This window comes from Melopsittacus undulatus, chromosome 1 (genome assembly GCF_012275295.1).
Source record: "Melopsittacus undulatus isolate bMelUnd1 chromosome 1, bMelUnd1.mat.Z, whole genome shotgun sequence".
NCBI classification, from domain to species: domain Eukaryota; kingdom Metazoa; phylum Chordata; class Aves; order Psittaciformes; family Psittaculidae; genus Melopsittacus; species Melopsittacus undulatus.
In genome coordinates this window covers 42,945,820-42,960,990 of record NC_047527.1, presented here as the reverse complement: position 1 = coordinate 42,960,990, position 15,171 = coordinate 42,945,820, and the positions used below count along the sequence as shown (strand labels likewise).

General features: G+C 40.5%; 1 protein-coding gene across 1 annotated transcript in view; it reads left to right on the top strand.

Annotated features, from left to right (window-relative positions):
• The first annotated feature begins 5,365 nt into the window (after positions 1-5,365).
• Positions 5,366-15,171, top strand: part of LOC106023542 (chloride channel protein C-like) — a 75,565-nt gene continuing 65,759 nt past the window's right edge. The window contains exons 1-5 of the mRNA XM_031052278.2: positions 5,366-5,616; positions 6,500-6,629; positions 9,282-9,362; positions 10,341-10,516; positions 12,616-12,708. Coding sequence (XP_030908138.2) covers positions 5,366-5,616; positions 6,500-6,629; positions 9,282-9,362; positions 10,341-10,516; positions 12,616-12,708 — 731 coding nt within the window. The remainder of the gene's footprint in view (positions 5,617-6,499; positions 6,630-9,281; positions 9,363-10,340; positions 10,517-12,615; positions 12,709-15,171) is intronic.

Genomic DNA, 15,171 nt, shown 5'->3' with positions numbered 1-15,171 from the left:
TGGAGCTCCTTAAATTTATCCTGATAGGACTTAACCCAGTTGTATAAAGCTCTCACATTTTTGGGGAGAGAATATTTGTGCATTCATTAAACATTCTGGTGAAGTACAGCGGGCTGAGATGATTCCATTTCTTTTAGGTTTTGCTATGCAAAGCTTGCCACCATGAAGAGCTGTGTAAACCAAAAGCATGGAAGTGTGAGATGCTGACAGCTGGCTGTTTAGTTCCCAGGTTAATCTAAGTGATGATGATCTGAAGTTTAGGTATGTGTATGTAGTTAATAAACTCAATACTACTAATGAGGTAAAAATCTATGCTAAATGCTTTTGGTGGTATCCAACGAATTGCCAGCAACCCCGATCTTTGCCTTTTCTGGCTAACAGTTTCTTCCACTGTTTGTTGTTTGCTGGATTGCAGTTTCAGGAAAGAGCGTTATTTCTCATCTCTGAGTGCTGAACTTTGAACTACAGGACCATCTGCTTCTGAGACATCTCTAAAATAACTCCTTGCCACAACATTGCAGTTTCAGGACCTTTGGAGATAGTCGTAGTCATCTTGGTTTGTGTTTTCTGAAAACCATTTCCTGTCATATGTAGATTTTTTTTTTCTGTATGAAGAGTCACAGATTAAATTTATGATCTCATATGGTACTACTAACCTCTAATGATATATTAGATTTGTTACAGTCTTATCAGAAAATGTTTCAAACATCTATGTCCTTGCAGTCAACGTCAAATGTACAAGTCACTGCATTTATAGCAAAATTTTGCTGAGTTAGTACTATACTTCCACTGTAACGTTGAAATGCTGTAACTTTGAAATACTGAAATAATGTGAAATGAAAATTTATGGCCATGAAGTTAGCAATTTTTATATCGCTTTTCAATCACTATTATAATTATTTGCTTCTTTGAACTGTTAGTTTGCGTATGAAACACTCATTAGTTAAAATCTTTTGAGTGTTGCCTCGATTAGTATAATTCTTGTGATCTTCAGAGTGGGATGCTGTCCTTGGAAGCTCTTCATTCTACTGCTCTGCTCAGTTAAAAAATATCCTGAATTGCTCATGTGCTTTAGCGTAGTAACCATTTTCCCTTGCATTTAAAATACTCTTCACTTTTACCTTCAGTTTTGTTCAGAGTTGTCTTGTTATTCAGTGTAACAACTTTTAACTCTCAATCTCTAATGTGTTACTCTATTTTTATTATTTTATGATTTCATACTATATGATAGTTAGCATTAAAACAAGCCAACAAAAATAGGATACTACTTTACTTGACAGATGCGCAAATCTCATATGCTGCACTAACAAGCCTGTAGCTGAAGACAAGGGGGCAGTAGAGAGGGAAGGAATTAATGTAATTTAAGTATATACAACTGCTGATACTATTAAAAAATACGTTGTTCTCTGTGTACATAAAATGGATGTGCCAAATAAGTATTTTCTGGGATTTTACATGCGTGCTAATATGCAGCTGAAACTACACTATATAGCCACCTAGGTATACAAGTGACAGTTAATTTGTGCCCACATAGGAGTGGTTTAGTAGGACCATAGCAAGAATTAAAATTGTGTTATAGGTATTTTTATGTGTAATAGCTGGAATCTGATTTATGTCTGTACTACTCAAATAGAAGTGGCAAAATGTTTTGGTATTAAATTCATGCTGTATCGCTAATGCTGTTTGGTGAGTGGTTCTTACTTGCTGTGGCTTGTAAGTTAGCAATACTTGTTCTGTATTTTCACAATATTAGTGCCCATTATTCTACTCAGGTCTTCTAAAGGATACAGAACACATGCATGTGCATGCATGCCAATACTGTCACACTTAAAAAACACTTAGGCAAACAGAATTGTGTTGCTCACTCTCCCCAGTTATATGGGAGAGGAATTAGATGCTGTAGCTCAAAACTTTGTGTTGAAATGGCCAGCTGCTGACAATCCTGGTAGGTGCATTTCTTCTGTTCACCACACTTCACCTGTAGTCTAGATCACCAATTAGTGGTTCAGTCCTTTGCTGATCTTTTTAATTTCCAGTTACTAACTGGAGGCAACCTAGCTCAGCTTGCTTATGCTTACCATGGAGGAGACCACTGTCCCAGGGTCTGCTGACCCAGATGCAAGGAGTCATGTAGTTTGCATGGAAGCTACTTATAAATGGATCAAGTTGCTCTGTGGCTCCCAAACAGGATATTGGCAGCTTGAATGAGTGCTCTCCCCCACACTGGTATTTTGTAACTCTCCCTCAACTGAGTAAAATGCAATTTATCTCTTGAATCCTAAGGCATTTACTCAAAGCAGTGTGTAGCTACTAGCTTTGCTGATGAACACTGAATATAGGCTCCCCTTTTCTCTCCTTGTCTCCAAAGCAGCATTTCCCAATTAGGCTGTGATCCCTCCAAGGTAAGAACAGTTATAAGTAAGTTTGAGAGCAGGTGTCAAAGTCTGAAATAAGTGGAAAACCTGGGAACAGGGTATTCTTTGATCATTGCCTCTGGTTGTCTTTATCCAAGGCCAAATTGAGTTATGGAAGATCTCAGATAAACAGAGAAATCCTTGTGTGATGTTCGGAGATGAAACTTGCCGCAGAAAGCAGAACAATCCTTAACACAGACTTTACAGTAGTGGTAATTCATCCTCCAAAATGCTTCATAGATTAAAAATGAAAACTCATGTTCAGCACTGGGAGATGTGTATGTGTGAACATATTTAATAATGATGACAGCCAAAATGCATGGGTTTGGGTCAAATTCTGATATGGTAATTAAGCAATATGTATTTCTAGCAGAGGAATCTCTGGTACAGCGTGCTTTTACAACCCCAATCTGCATGTACCACCTTCATCTAAGTATGCTGGAGATAACTTTTTATGTTAAGGAGGGAAACTGTCTTCAGGTTTCATTATGAAATAGTGAACTTTTTGCCTTCAAGCTGTTGAAACCTGGCTGTTCGCACACTGCTTCTTAGTGGTTCATGAAATGTATTTCAGATAAGCAAGCATTCTGGTGGGTTTAAGTTAACTATAGTGGAATCTGTGGAATAACAATAATTAGGGGCTAGAGACTGAAAACCCGCTCTTACTCATTTTGGTATTTGAAATTCGAATGCACGAGTGGGTGCCTGTGAGAATTTGCAGTACAGCTGAGCTGCTGCCGCAGAGCCTGCCCTGGATTCATGTCTGATGGAAGAGGAGTTGTTGGCTTTGGTCTTTGGTCAATTAGGGACAGCAAAGGCAAATGCTCGGGTGTGCTCTGATGGATGGCAATGGTATTCCTGTTTGAGGAAAAACAGCCATGCTGTTTGCATAACAAAGCATTGTGATGTGGAATGAGATATGTCTGTGTTGTCTATGAGCAGTGTTACTTAGCCTCATCCCTTTCCCCTAGAAAGGTAGCTTTAGTTTCTTCCTTTTTGTTTTCTTTTTAACCATTTTTGTATTTTTCAGTGGATTTTGTATTTCTGTTTGTGCTGCAATCTCTGTAATACCCAGATCTATTCACCTATACCTCTTTGCTGTAACACAAGTAGAAATTGGCATCACACAAATTTCCATGTTCAAGGATAGAATTGAGCCAGATGGAGCCCTTGCACAAAGCAGCAGCAGATTCCCAGCCATGAGCTCTAATCAGCTTTTCTTGTCTGGGCTCTGCTCTCTGCTCATTTGAACTTGGAATAGGACTAGTTAAACCCAGCTTTTGTACAAGCACAAATTAAAAGCCTAATCTTGAAACGTTTTTGTGCATAAAACCAGAGTTAAGGTCTGAGCTATCGTGTTTAAGTGATTCGCACTTACCAGCATGTGGACCAATTTGGAAAGGTCTCATCTCAAATAATCAGAAAACATATATAGTTCCTGTTAAGTTTTAAGTAATAAAGCACTTACTGCTTTTTAGACAGAAAAAATCTGAGTCAGAACCTGGTCAATCCTCAATTCACCTTTTACTGGAGTGGTTTAATTGATCAGACGTGTTTACAGTGAAATATCTATGGATATATTGGTGACAAAGATAAATTTATTTCCCTATATCAGTAAGGAAAGTAAAATTAACTTTTCTAATGCATTTACTGTTGCTTGTAGCCATCCACACAGTTTCTAGCAACAATTATTTTCTAAAATTTTTTATTTCTATTTCTCTTCTTTAATTCCTTTATATGTGTATATATATATATATATATATATATATTTTTTTTTTTTTTTTTCTTCAGACAGAGAGTTTCCAGGTCTGGAATTTGCATAGGACTTTTGAAATCTCTGGGATGAAGTGCCAGATTGAGCTGCAAAAAAACGGTCATGGTATAAGAAATTGGATTTAGGCTGTTGCTATATGCTGATCTGAAGGTGGCCCACTGCCCTGGACACCATTGCCTTGACAATGTGTTTTATTACCTTTGAGAAGTGTGAGTAGTGGTCCACGAGGAAACTTTCAGCAGTGCAAAGCCATAGGTCCAAAAGGCTTGGTTTCAGATAATTTGCATTAGCTTGTGTAAAAATGATTGGTTTTCCTCTCTTGTCATTTAGTACTCACTGTCAACCAGGAACTATTTATGTTTTCTCATTATTTGAGATGAGACCTTTCCAAATTGGTGCACATGCTCGTGAGTGGAAAGCAGAGAAATCTTCCTCTCCTCTGTCTTTGGTAATCAAAACCAATACACTGTGGAGGTAGGAAACACTGCATGTAACTGTTTTCTATTTACAGTAAATATTTGACATGCATCAAGTCTCTTTCTGCTTTGACTCAACTGCCAGCTTGCAAACTACCTTGGGTAAAGTATCCAGGCTTTACTGAGATTAGTAGTCTAGCAAATGTTTTTTATCTAAGAATATTTGGCATGCAAATTGTGTTAGAGAACACATTTTTTTAGGGTGCCTATATAATACTGAGAATTCAGTGCTTAACTGAATGTCACCGCAACCTAGGTTTTGTTTTATGTAATTAAGTTGTGTGATTAGATTAGTGAATCAAGGTCTTCAGACAGCCCAAAGCACAGCAAATTTAACTATTGTATGATTCTAAGTGATCATCACTTCAAAACAGACAAAGCCTCTATGGCTTAAACATCCCTGTCCTCTGAACAGTCAGCAGGGAGCTCGTGCGATAATCTTTCTGCAAGAGCTGGTCTGTTCTTGGAGTGACTTCTTCACCGGACAGCTCTGGCCAAGACAAGTTTTTGTTGCTTTGACTGTCCTCGGTCCATGCAGCCACTGCCAATGAAGGCCAAACACAAACCAGCCAATCTCTGTGCCACAGTTGTTCTGTCCTCATGGCTTTTTTTTTACTCCTCTCCCTTTTAGCCTCAAGGAGACTCATTTTGTGCTCAGGTTGTTCTTGTTGGCATCCCAAAGACTCTTGGGGGTCGCTGTAATGTCATCTCTTTTTTCCCATAGGATAAACATGGGAAATGCTGACGAGGCAATGTTAATGGCAGAAGACTGTGGGCCTGATTTGATTAATTCTCAGGAACTTAGGAGGCAGTGCAGCATCAGCAGAAGCAGTTCAGCATATTATCACTGTGAGGAGCAGGAAAGAGCACATATGATAGACCACGAGAGTTTGGATTATTTGCCTTCACACAGTAAAGTTTATAAGAAGTGGCTGCAAGAGAAAACATACAGGTAAACTTACCTTAAATGCTGTTAAATTACCTTTAAGCTGTGGGTAATTTGGACAATCCAGTGAGATGCCTGCGATCAGAAAGAATTAAGAAAATGTTATTTATTGTTTCTGTGCATAGGAAAATACTTCAATAGAATGTAGAAGGTGAGCAGGCAGCAAGGAACTTTGGTTACATTTTTTGAAAGTGCTCATGCCCTTGTGCTTGACAAATTATTCAATATGCAAAAAGAAATTTATTAACTACTCAATGTATGCAACTTAAAAGAGATTTTATTTGGGGGAATGTTCTCTTACTGAGGCTTCTCTTGAAATTCACTGCCTCTTAGTGTAATCTGCAGGAAATGTTGTGTTTAAATCTCAGAAGAGGGGTGCTGTAGTCCTAGACGACACTAGAAATAAGTCAGTAATTATTGTTGGTGCATAATTATTACAAATTGTAGAAAGAAACTAGAGGTGAAGACTTGCACATTAGTTCTGCATTCGTTGCAGTAGAAGAAAACAGGAATTACTTAGAAACGAGCTCTGAGTGCTCTACTGAATGCCTAATAACTGAGTCATATAATTGAATTTTGAGACAGCATCGAACAATCCAGCATCTGAAAGCAGGTTGTGCTGCTACGTATAGATTAAAAAAACATCCAAAAACAAACCCCCAAACTTCAACCATGTTTATTACCCAAATGGAAATGGCTTTCACCTGAAGGTAGAATTTTGTTGAGTGCATGTTTCTAAAGAGATGTTGGCAAAACCAGCCTCTTGCTCATGCAGTCACAGTTAATAATCAAAGTGCTCTAAAAATGGAACATGCATGTTTGTGAGAGGAAGCATGGCAAACAGTCCTGTGCTATAGGCTGAGAGATAACTGTGTTTTCCTGTTTCTAGAAAAGAGTGGGATCGATGGCTGCTGATGGGCCTAATTGGAACAGCAGTTGGGATGCTGGGGTTTTTGGTTCATCAGATAATTGACTCTCTCATCAAACTGAAATGGGACCTGGTGGAAAAATACCTGCAGGTGAGCAAGAGAAAGTCAGGGAGCTCTCTTCCATATTTGTTTATTGGAAAATCCTGTAAAATTTGGATTGACTAGAGGTGTTACCTGTCTTGGTGTGAGTGGAAATCAGATATCCTGCAGTGCTTTGTGTAGGTTTCCTTTGCTGTCCTTTGCTACAGCTTAGCTTACAGTATAGTATAATATCTGATGGTGTTCATATAATGAGATTGATGAAGGCAGTCTCTAAAATATTTTGGTATTCCTCTTACGCCTTGTACATAAAGGGCGTGTGCTGCTTTAGGTATTGTTGATATCCAAGGGAAAGGATTAAGTTTCTTTTACGGTACTTAGGGAATGTGGACCTGATGTCAGATACATTAGTTCTTTCTATTTCTGGAGTAGCTATCTTTTGCTAGTGCTGTAGTAGGTTATTATGGAATTATTAATTTGTCCGTGGTGGGTATCATGATCTCTGATAATTGGGATGGTTTTGGTAAAAATCACTGAATGGCTAAAACCAGTGTAAATGTTAAGGTATCTCTGACCCTGACTGCTTGCTTTTCTCACCTGTAGAGAGAAGCAGGTGGTGAAAGTGACATCTGGTTTGTGACATCTATGGTAGATAGTATGAATATTGAAGAGGAGCTTGTGAGAATGGGGTTTTGACCTTTTGTTCCAGCTGAATACTGACCAGGGAAGGTTGGGCATCCTGACAGGCTAATAGGAGGTGATAGAGCCAGTAATCCTGGAAACCATTTCTAACTGTATGAAAGACAAAAAAGTGATTGGGAGTAGTCAGCATGTATTTACAGTGGCTAATAATCTACAGTGGGTGACTGAAGCAGTGGGTGTTCTTTATTTCAACTTTAGCAAGGCTTTCATCACCGCCTCCTGTAACATCCTCATAGACAAACTGATGAGGTATGGGTTTCCGAAGTGGACAGTGAGATGGATTTTAAACTGGCAGAAGTACTGGGCTCAAAGCTTTATGATCAGTGGCACAAAGTCCAGCTGGAGGTTGGTCACCACAGGTATACCCCAGAGGTCAATACTGGGGTCAGACTGTTGGATAACTTCAGTAATGATGTGGATGTAATGATGGGACATAGTGCACCCTCAGTAAACTTGCAGACAAAAGCAAAACTGGAAGGAATCAGAGCTTGGTGATCAGATGACTGGTGCCAGCAGCTTCCTGGGCTTTCTTAAGGGAAGTGCTGCCAACAGGTTGAGGGAGGTGATCTTTCCCCTGCGTTCAGCACTGGTGAGGCCACATCTGGAGTATGCAGTCCAGGTCTGGGCTTTCTAGTACAAGGGAGACATGGATGTGTCCCCCGCAATGCTGGGAAATCAAGATAATGGAATAAATGCTGCCAGCTGCTGAAGGACAGATCTCAATCACCTCACTGAAATGTAACAGAATACCTACTTCTGTGGAACAGATGGAAGCTGAATATATTAGATGGAATATCCAAGAAATGAAGAAGCTTAGGTTTTCCATGAGGAAAACATATATAATGCCCTTGGAATATTATTTCTCTGAGGTTTCTTATATGTGAAATATGTGTATGTTTGTAAAATAGATAAACAGTGGTTAAATATACATGCATACTTGTATATATGATTTGTATGTATATACATGCATGTGAATATATACACACACACCAAAGTATAAATGAATATCTAGAAAGGAACCACGGTTTGACTCCAGGATATCACAACAACCATTACACACTCTGTTGATACTGTTGTATTATAAAATTTTTCCTGTTGTATTAAACAAATCTAGAGGAACAGAAGGTAAGCTCAGTACAAACATGTAATTCCTGCCTTGGAAGGCCTTCCCATCTAAATAGCTCCTTCAGCTGCAGATGAGCAAAACTTGTTTTCATGCACTTTGCTTTGCTGTTTGGCTGCACTGCATAATGCACTTACAAAAGTCTTGACTGGACATGCTACCAGGAAGGCTGTGATGGCCAGCTGTAATGTCCTGACTTCAAATGCAAGAGATGTGTTTGACCTGCACACACAGTGAGTCACAGCTGAGCACTGCAGACGGTAGCAAAGGGAGTGGGAGCTGAGAAGTTCTGGAGACAGCATGGCTGCAGTCAGCCCAAGCACAAACCAGCCCCAAAACAAGAGGGGCTGAAACCTATTTTTCAAATGTGAGAAGGCCTGGTCTGAGAGATGTCCTTTGGGTTAAAATTAAGCAGGAAAGAGCTTGCTCACATATATTCTGTCTACTAAAAATGACTGCAAATTCATGAAAGTGGTCAGTGGTGTAAGGCTGAAGCCTTCACTCAGGCAAAATGTCTCCTGAAGTTTTAGTATGTTCTTGTGTTTTGTTTTTCATTTAGTGTTTTCTTGTGCATATTCTTATGGTCTTTTAATTCTGCTTCTGACATGAAAAGGGCCTTGATGGGTAAGACCATATCCTTTGTAGTGTTTCTAGAGGTTGGCAACAACTCCTGGAAAAAATTCATTGCTAGACTCTGAGAGTCATCATTGAACTTACTGCTACTGACCCCCTGTCCTCCTAAAGAGCCTGCACTGCTTGTTTTGGTTTTTCCCTATGGTACACCTTCTGCCTGCAGAAATCTGTGGGACAAAAGATCATTGAAAAGCAGGACCCGGTCTGTGGGTGCTGATGTAGTAATCTATTTGTCAACCGGACAGGATGGCAACATCCACATGACCTGGCTGTGTGTGCTTGCGTCTGGGCTGGCCATGGTGGTGTTCTCTTCAGGCTCAGTGCTGGTAAGTATTATACCTCCTGTGCAACAAGGCTATAAAGCTGTGATAAACCAAATCTCTTCCTCTGGTTACTTCGGTATTTTATTATGCACCCGCCCCCCCTATTATATGACCCAGTTGGAGAGGTCTTTCTTGGCCTTCAGCCTGAAGTTGGATTCCACCACCCATAACTTGTATAAAAGTGTCTCGGGTAAAATCAGTGGTGGTGGCCATGCAATTTACACTTGTGGTGTTTATAAAATAAATACAAGTGGCAGCTGGTGTAACTTGTGAAAACTCGGTGTTTGGAAGGGGCCTAAGCCAAAGACTATCAGTCCACATAAAAGTTAACTGCTGGTTTTAGATTGATCATTTAGCTGTGCTATGTGGGTATCACTTGTGGCCCATATCAGTACTTTTATGAGGCAGCAGTGCTAAACCATCGAGCTTTTCTGTCATTTACTGTCCTGCTGTGCTCAATTTAATTATAGACACGCAATTAACAACATAGGTGAGAGAAAAAGTGAGTGTTTTACTGAACTTACCCCAAAATCGAGCAATAGTAGGAAGAGGGAGCTTATTGCAGCTAATAACCGAGCAGTTTTAAACCATTTTAAGTCAAAACTGATCATGCAGGTCCACATGTATGACCTGCCCCACAGACAGCCTGTGCAAAGGCAAGAGGCTGGTGGGCTTCAGGTATTGGGGGGATGGCAGTGCAGCTGGGGGATGGGGAAGGGGTCCCCCTCATTTTCTTCTCTCATTACCCCCAGTATGCATACGGTAACCCATGCAGCAGCATTCAAGCAACAGCTTGAATTCTTGTGTGTATCCAGAAGTTATATGTGTGTCTATGTCAGCTGTTACTTCTGAGAATGTTTGCTCCTGAACAGAGCAAGATGATGGCTGGAGTTAACAATTGTGTCCACAAGATGCATCTAACATATCAAAGTCTAATGATTATTGACTCTTTTTCCCTTCTTTTTCTTTTTTCCTTTGCAGTTCTTTTGCCCAGCAGGTTCACCATCCGGCCTGCCAGAAATCATTGGGTATTTGAATGGCACTTCTATTCAACATCTTTTTAACATTAAGACCTTTTTAGGGACATTTGTCTCATGTGTGCTGGCTGTAGCCTCTGGGCTCTTCTGTGGACCAGAAGGTCCCATGATCCATTTGGGGTAAGAAATAGCAGGAAAAAGTTAAAGCTATCAGACTGAGAGTGTGGGCTTGGAATGTCTGTATTAGTGGCAGTGCTGATTTAGAAAACCAGCGCCCTGCATTGGGAGCTCTTTTTGCCTGTGCTGTCCCCTCCTTTGCATTAGCACTACTGTTCCTAAGAAAAACATTTTTATGCTGCATGTTTTAAGTACTGGCTTGGTTCCCTAGTACAGTTCATTGTGAGGCTCAGCAAGCGGTTAGCTGGACAACTTGTTTCTGAAATGCAACTTATCCTGCAGTTGTCACTTTGGGGCTGCTTTGCATCTCATATCTGCTTTTACCTGTGCAAAGTCTGTATAGAAATAAAGCCAGTCTCAAGTGGCTGTGCACAAAAAAGGGGCAGCAATTTTGCTTCCACCTGCAGACGTGTTGTACATGGTGGTACAAGACACATGGTGATGGACAGCTGGGCCCTTGAGGTCCATGTTTCCAGGTTACAAACATGGTGCCAGCTAAGGGTGATCACAGAACCCGGGTGCTGCTTTGCAAACTCTGCAGATCGTGGTTTGAGAGTCAGGTTAGAGCTGCTTGTTCTTGCAGTAGTGGAATACTATGTTTCTGGTAGGGAAAACTCGATTTTATGGAAGAATAATGTTTTTATAAACCCTTGCTATATACAAAGAAAGAGAATCCTCATCCTGCAGTGGTCTTGGAGCCTTGTGAGAAGGAGAGGAGGGTTGCCTACCTCTACTTTATAGGTCAGAGCTGTTCTTAAAATTTACTATGTTGCATTACAGCCAGATTTTGTAACTGCAGGCCAGATTTTGGGCTTCTCTATTTTGTTAAGTGACATCATTTCCTTTTCCCACCATTTAGAGGAGAATCCAACTTTATTACTGTTACTACACCGTATCTTGAGTAGAGATGGTAAAACTGGTCTCTGCTAATTTGATACTGATCATTTGGCTGATTTGCTGCTTTGTTTCTGATCCTTCTTGGGTTTGGAAAGTATGTATCTTTGAGTGTCCTTCTCTCCCTCTTCACTGCCCTGACCAAACTGATCCTCCTCCCCAGCACCCTTTCACATTTTCTGTCACTCTGTGGGTTTATCTTTATCTATCTATCTATCTATCTATCTATCTATCTATTTACACAGAGGTGTAGCACCCTAGGGAATGACTCACGGATGACTCTAACCAGGGGAGTGCATTGTTAGAGGCAGCCAGGAACCTTCTAGACAATGACTGCCAAGGTTTAGCTCTCCCTTTAGGTTTCTTTTGTTTTCTTTGCTTTCAGACATGTGTCTCCAGGAGCTCAGAGACTGCAGCTGTGATATTTTCTTTTCTCCCTTTGTGCTGTGTTGGTAACAGCGATGTGAGAGCCAAAGGGTTGAATCGTATTTCCATGAAGAAAGTCAGCACAGTACTAATGTGATGCCTTTTCAAAACATGGGAATTAAGAGCTAGCTTAATTTAATTTAGCTGGAACCCTCCACCATTTTTATTAAACATAAACACACAGAAGTTGCTAAAAGCCTCTGAGAGATTCATTAAGGCTCCTTATTTAAGTCCTGTAGAAAAGTCTTCCAAGATTATACAATGAATAGATTTTTCATTTCACTAAGGGTTTGGATAATTTTTTCCCCCCATTTAAATATAGTTTGAAGTGCTGCCTGGGAACACACTGTAATAATTTAAATCATTACACATCCTCTGTTAGCAGTAGGGCTGTTCTGGCTGCCATGATCATTAACCTTGGGAACACATCCTTGAAATGATGGGCTGTATAGTCTGATGCGTCAGCACACTTGGGCAGATGTTAACATGCGGTTCTTCAAAAGGCGTTTCATGGCCTATCATCACAACACGTCCTTGCAAAAATGACATTTAAGTCTCCAAGTCAAGAATCTGAAAGTCTTTAGTAGCTTCCTTCTTTATGTCAACAGGACTTTGCATATTTAAAAGCTGTGTTCAACATTTTCCATGTTTATATCTGTTGAAGTCAATCTAGCTTTGCTGTTGCATGCCAGCTAAGGCTCTGTCCTCCCCTGCCTTTAACTATGGCTGACTTATAAATAGTTTACTGAAGAGTGCTCTCAATTATACATCATCACTTTTAGTGCTCTCCTGGGTTGTGGCCTGAGCCAGCTGCAGTCAGACACCCTTGGCATGCACCTCCCGATCTTCACCAGGTTTCGGAATTCAGCTGATAAGTAAGTGATGGTCAGAGTTGTGGGGCTCTGAGGGGACCCTGTGGGTGTCCAGAAAGCTGCTGGTGAGCCCATTGCATCTGGAAAGGAAACGAAGATGCTGCTCCAGCAATCTTTCAGCCTTCCTGCTGTTCGTCAGTTTGGAATGGGGATAAAGCCATCCACTCTAATTAAAGTTGTTTAATTAAACAGCTTTAAAGTTCTTTAATTAAAAGAAAGTTTACAGGTTGTTTTATTGAATGCCTGTGGAATAATACATTGATACTGAAGACCTGTTCCCATTGCCTTCTGGGTTGTATAAGGAGGGAGAAAAATGAAGCATTTTTACACATGAGCTTTGTCCACCAATTATTGTTGCTGGCCCAGGAAAAAAGGGACAATGGGGATTGCACAACTTGTTTGTGACACTTTGTAAATGTGGCACTTCTCTGCTTATGTGTGTCTGTGAGATAACTCTGGTAAGCTCCCTCTTGTGAACAGTTCTACTGAAATTAATGACATTAAGGAAGAAATTAAAAACCAGTTAATGTCTTTTGGATGGTATCTGTTGTCATGTTGACATACAAAACCATATACAGTACCTTTTGTTTTTCCAAAGCAAGGAGAAAGTAATGACTCCCATGTGTTAATTTCCTAAATAAATACGGAGAATTAAAATGAACAGCCACTGTGAGCTATTTGTAGCTTGAAAGAAAATAAAAAAGCATTGAAGGGAAGATATGGGATCTCTTTTGCCTTTAGTCTTTAAAGATCAGTCATTTAAATAAATCTGATACATGCTGGTTGAGCAAAATGTAAGTCATGGAAGAAATCAGTGATTGTGGTAAGTGAAGCTGCAAGGACTCTTGTTCTTCTCTGCAGGATCCAGCTATAGTATAATTAGAAAGAAGTGTTAGCTTGCAGCCAGGAGCCATCCTGGGAGAGATGGGTTGTGTGGAATTACGCTTCACAAGAGAGGGTTGTTGGGGAGTAGCAGAGATAAATTCCAGTCTAAGCTAGACCTCGCTTCTCTACAAAGACTAGGATGAAAGACTCCTGCTCCCCAGTATGTTTTGGAGTTAGGTAGGCTCAGGAGATGTACCCTCTTCAAGTACAGTCACAGGCAGAGCAGTAACTCAGCAAGTGTTGGGGTGTTGAGGGATCTTAAGGCATCCCCCCATCTCTGTAATGAAGGTGTAGGAGGGGTCCAGTTTCATTGTTGATACTACTGGTGGGACATGTACAACTGACTGGAGCAAGAAGTTGGAGATGTCCAAGCAGAGCTTGCCCAGCTTTTACTGTGGTATGCAGCACCTTTTGAGTTCCCTGCTGCAGATGCAACTCATACACAGTTCCCTGTGAAGGTACAATGTGCAAGCAAAAATCCATCCACAAGAGTGTCTAGCTCAGCATTTGTGAGTTGGGAAATACCAGACATAAAGCTGCCTTGTAGAGTGGGTTTTGTTAAGTGCTTTGACACATAAACTCTCTGATCTTTTATTTTCTGTCCATTATTCTCACTGCCACCCATCTTTGAACCTGGCATTCCTTAATATTAAAAATGCTCCCATTTTGTATGCTTATTAACTTCAGCTACTACTGAATGCTCAGCATTTCTGCAAATTGTCTCTGAGGTCTCAGGTAGCATATCCAGAGGATGTTTTATAAGCTGGTGAGCACTAGTGATTAGTGCATTACATGTATCAGCATCACCCTTGTGTGCCCTAGTCCAGCAGACTGGACTTGAATCTAATTTTGTAAGGCAGAATTCCAGCATAATTTATTTCCTCTTCTGATATCCTCCCTCCTGCTTTGCATACTGTGGTCTTCCTTAAAAAGGAACAAATGTAACATTTGTCTGATGCAAGATGTTGTTTTCATATAATAAAATGGGTGCTTTCGAAAAGGAATTATGTTGTGTGTGAGAAAAAGACTAAATAAATGCATAAAGGAAGACTGTCCATTCATGCCTTTCTTTACCACATTATAATTATTTTTTTCCTTCTTTTTTTTTCCTCTGTACTAGAACTGCTTCACAGTGCAGATCTCTGCCATTTGAGCAACTAGTGCAGCTGACAGCACCAGTATTCTGTTGCTCTTTGAGGTGTGTGTTGGCTTTTATAGGGATAGAGAAAAGGCACATACATTCCTTGTGGATTTCTCAGACCTTTGCAGACTGAGGCAGCAAGTTGAGCCTACAGCCTCCAAGGCAGTACTCTCATTCTCTGGTGGATCCCAAACTTCATTACCTTTATTTCCATGCAGTATTTCACCTTTGACTGCACTGCTTCCAGGATGTGAAGTATCATGTCTGCCTGGCATTAGGCTGGTCATTGCTGGATCAGCTGCTTGCTGGCGTGGAGTGGTGGTCCCCACATGATGTTACAGGATGGAGAGTTTTGTCAAGGCCAGAGGTCAGGATGGACAGGTCTGAACTCAAAATCTAGAGATGCAATGCACTATAATAACCCCCAAATAAACCAGCAT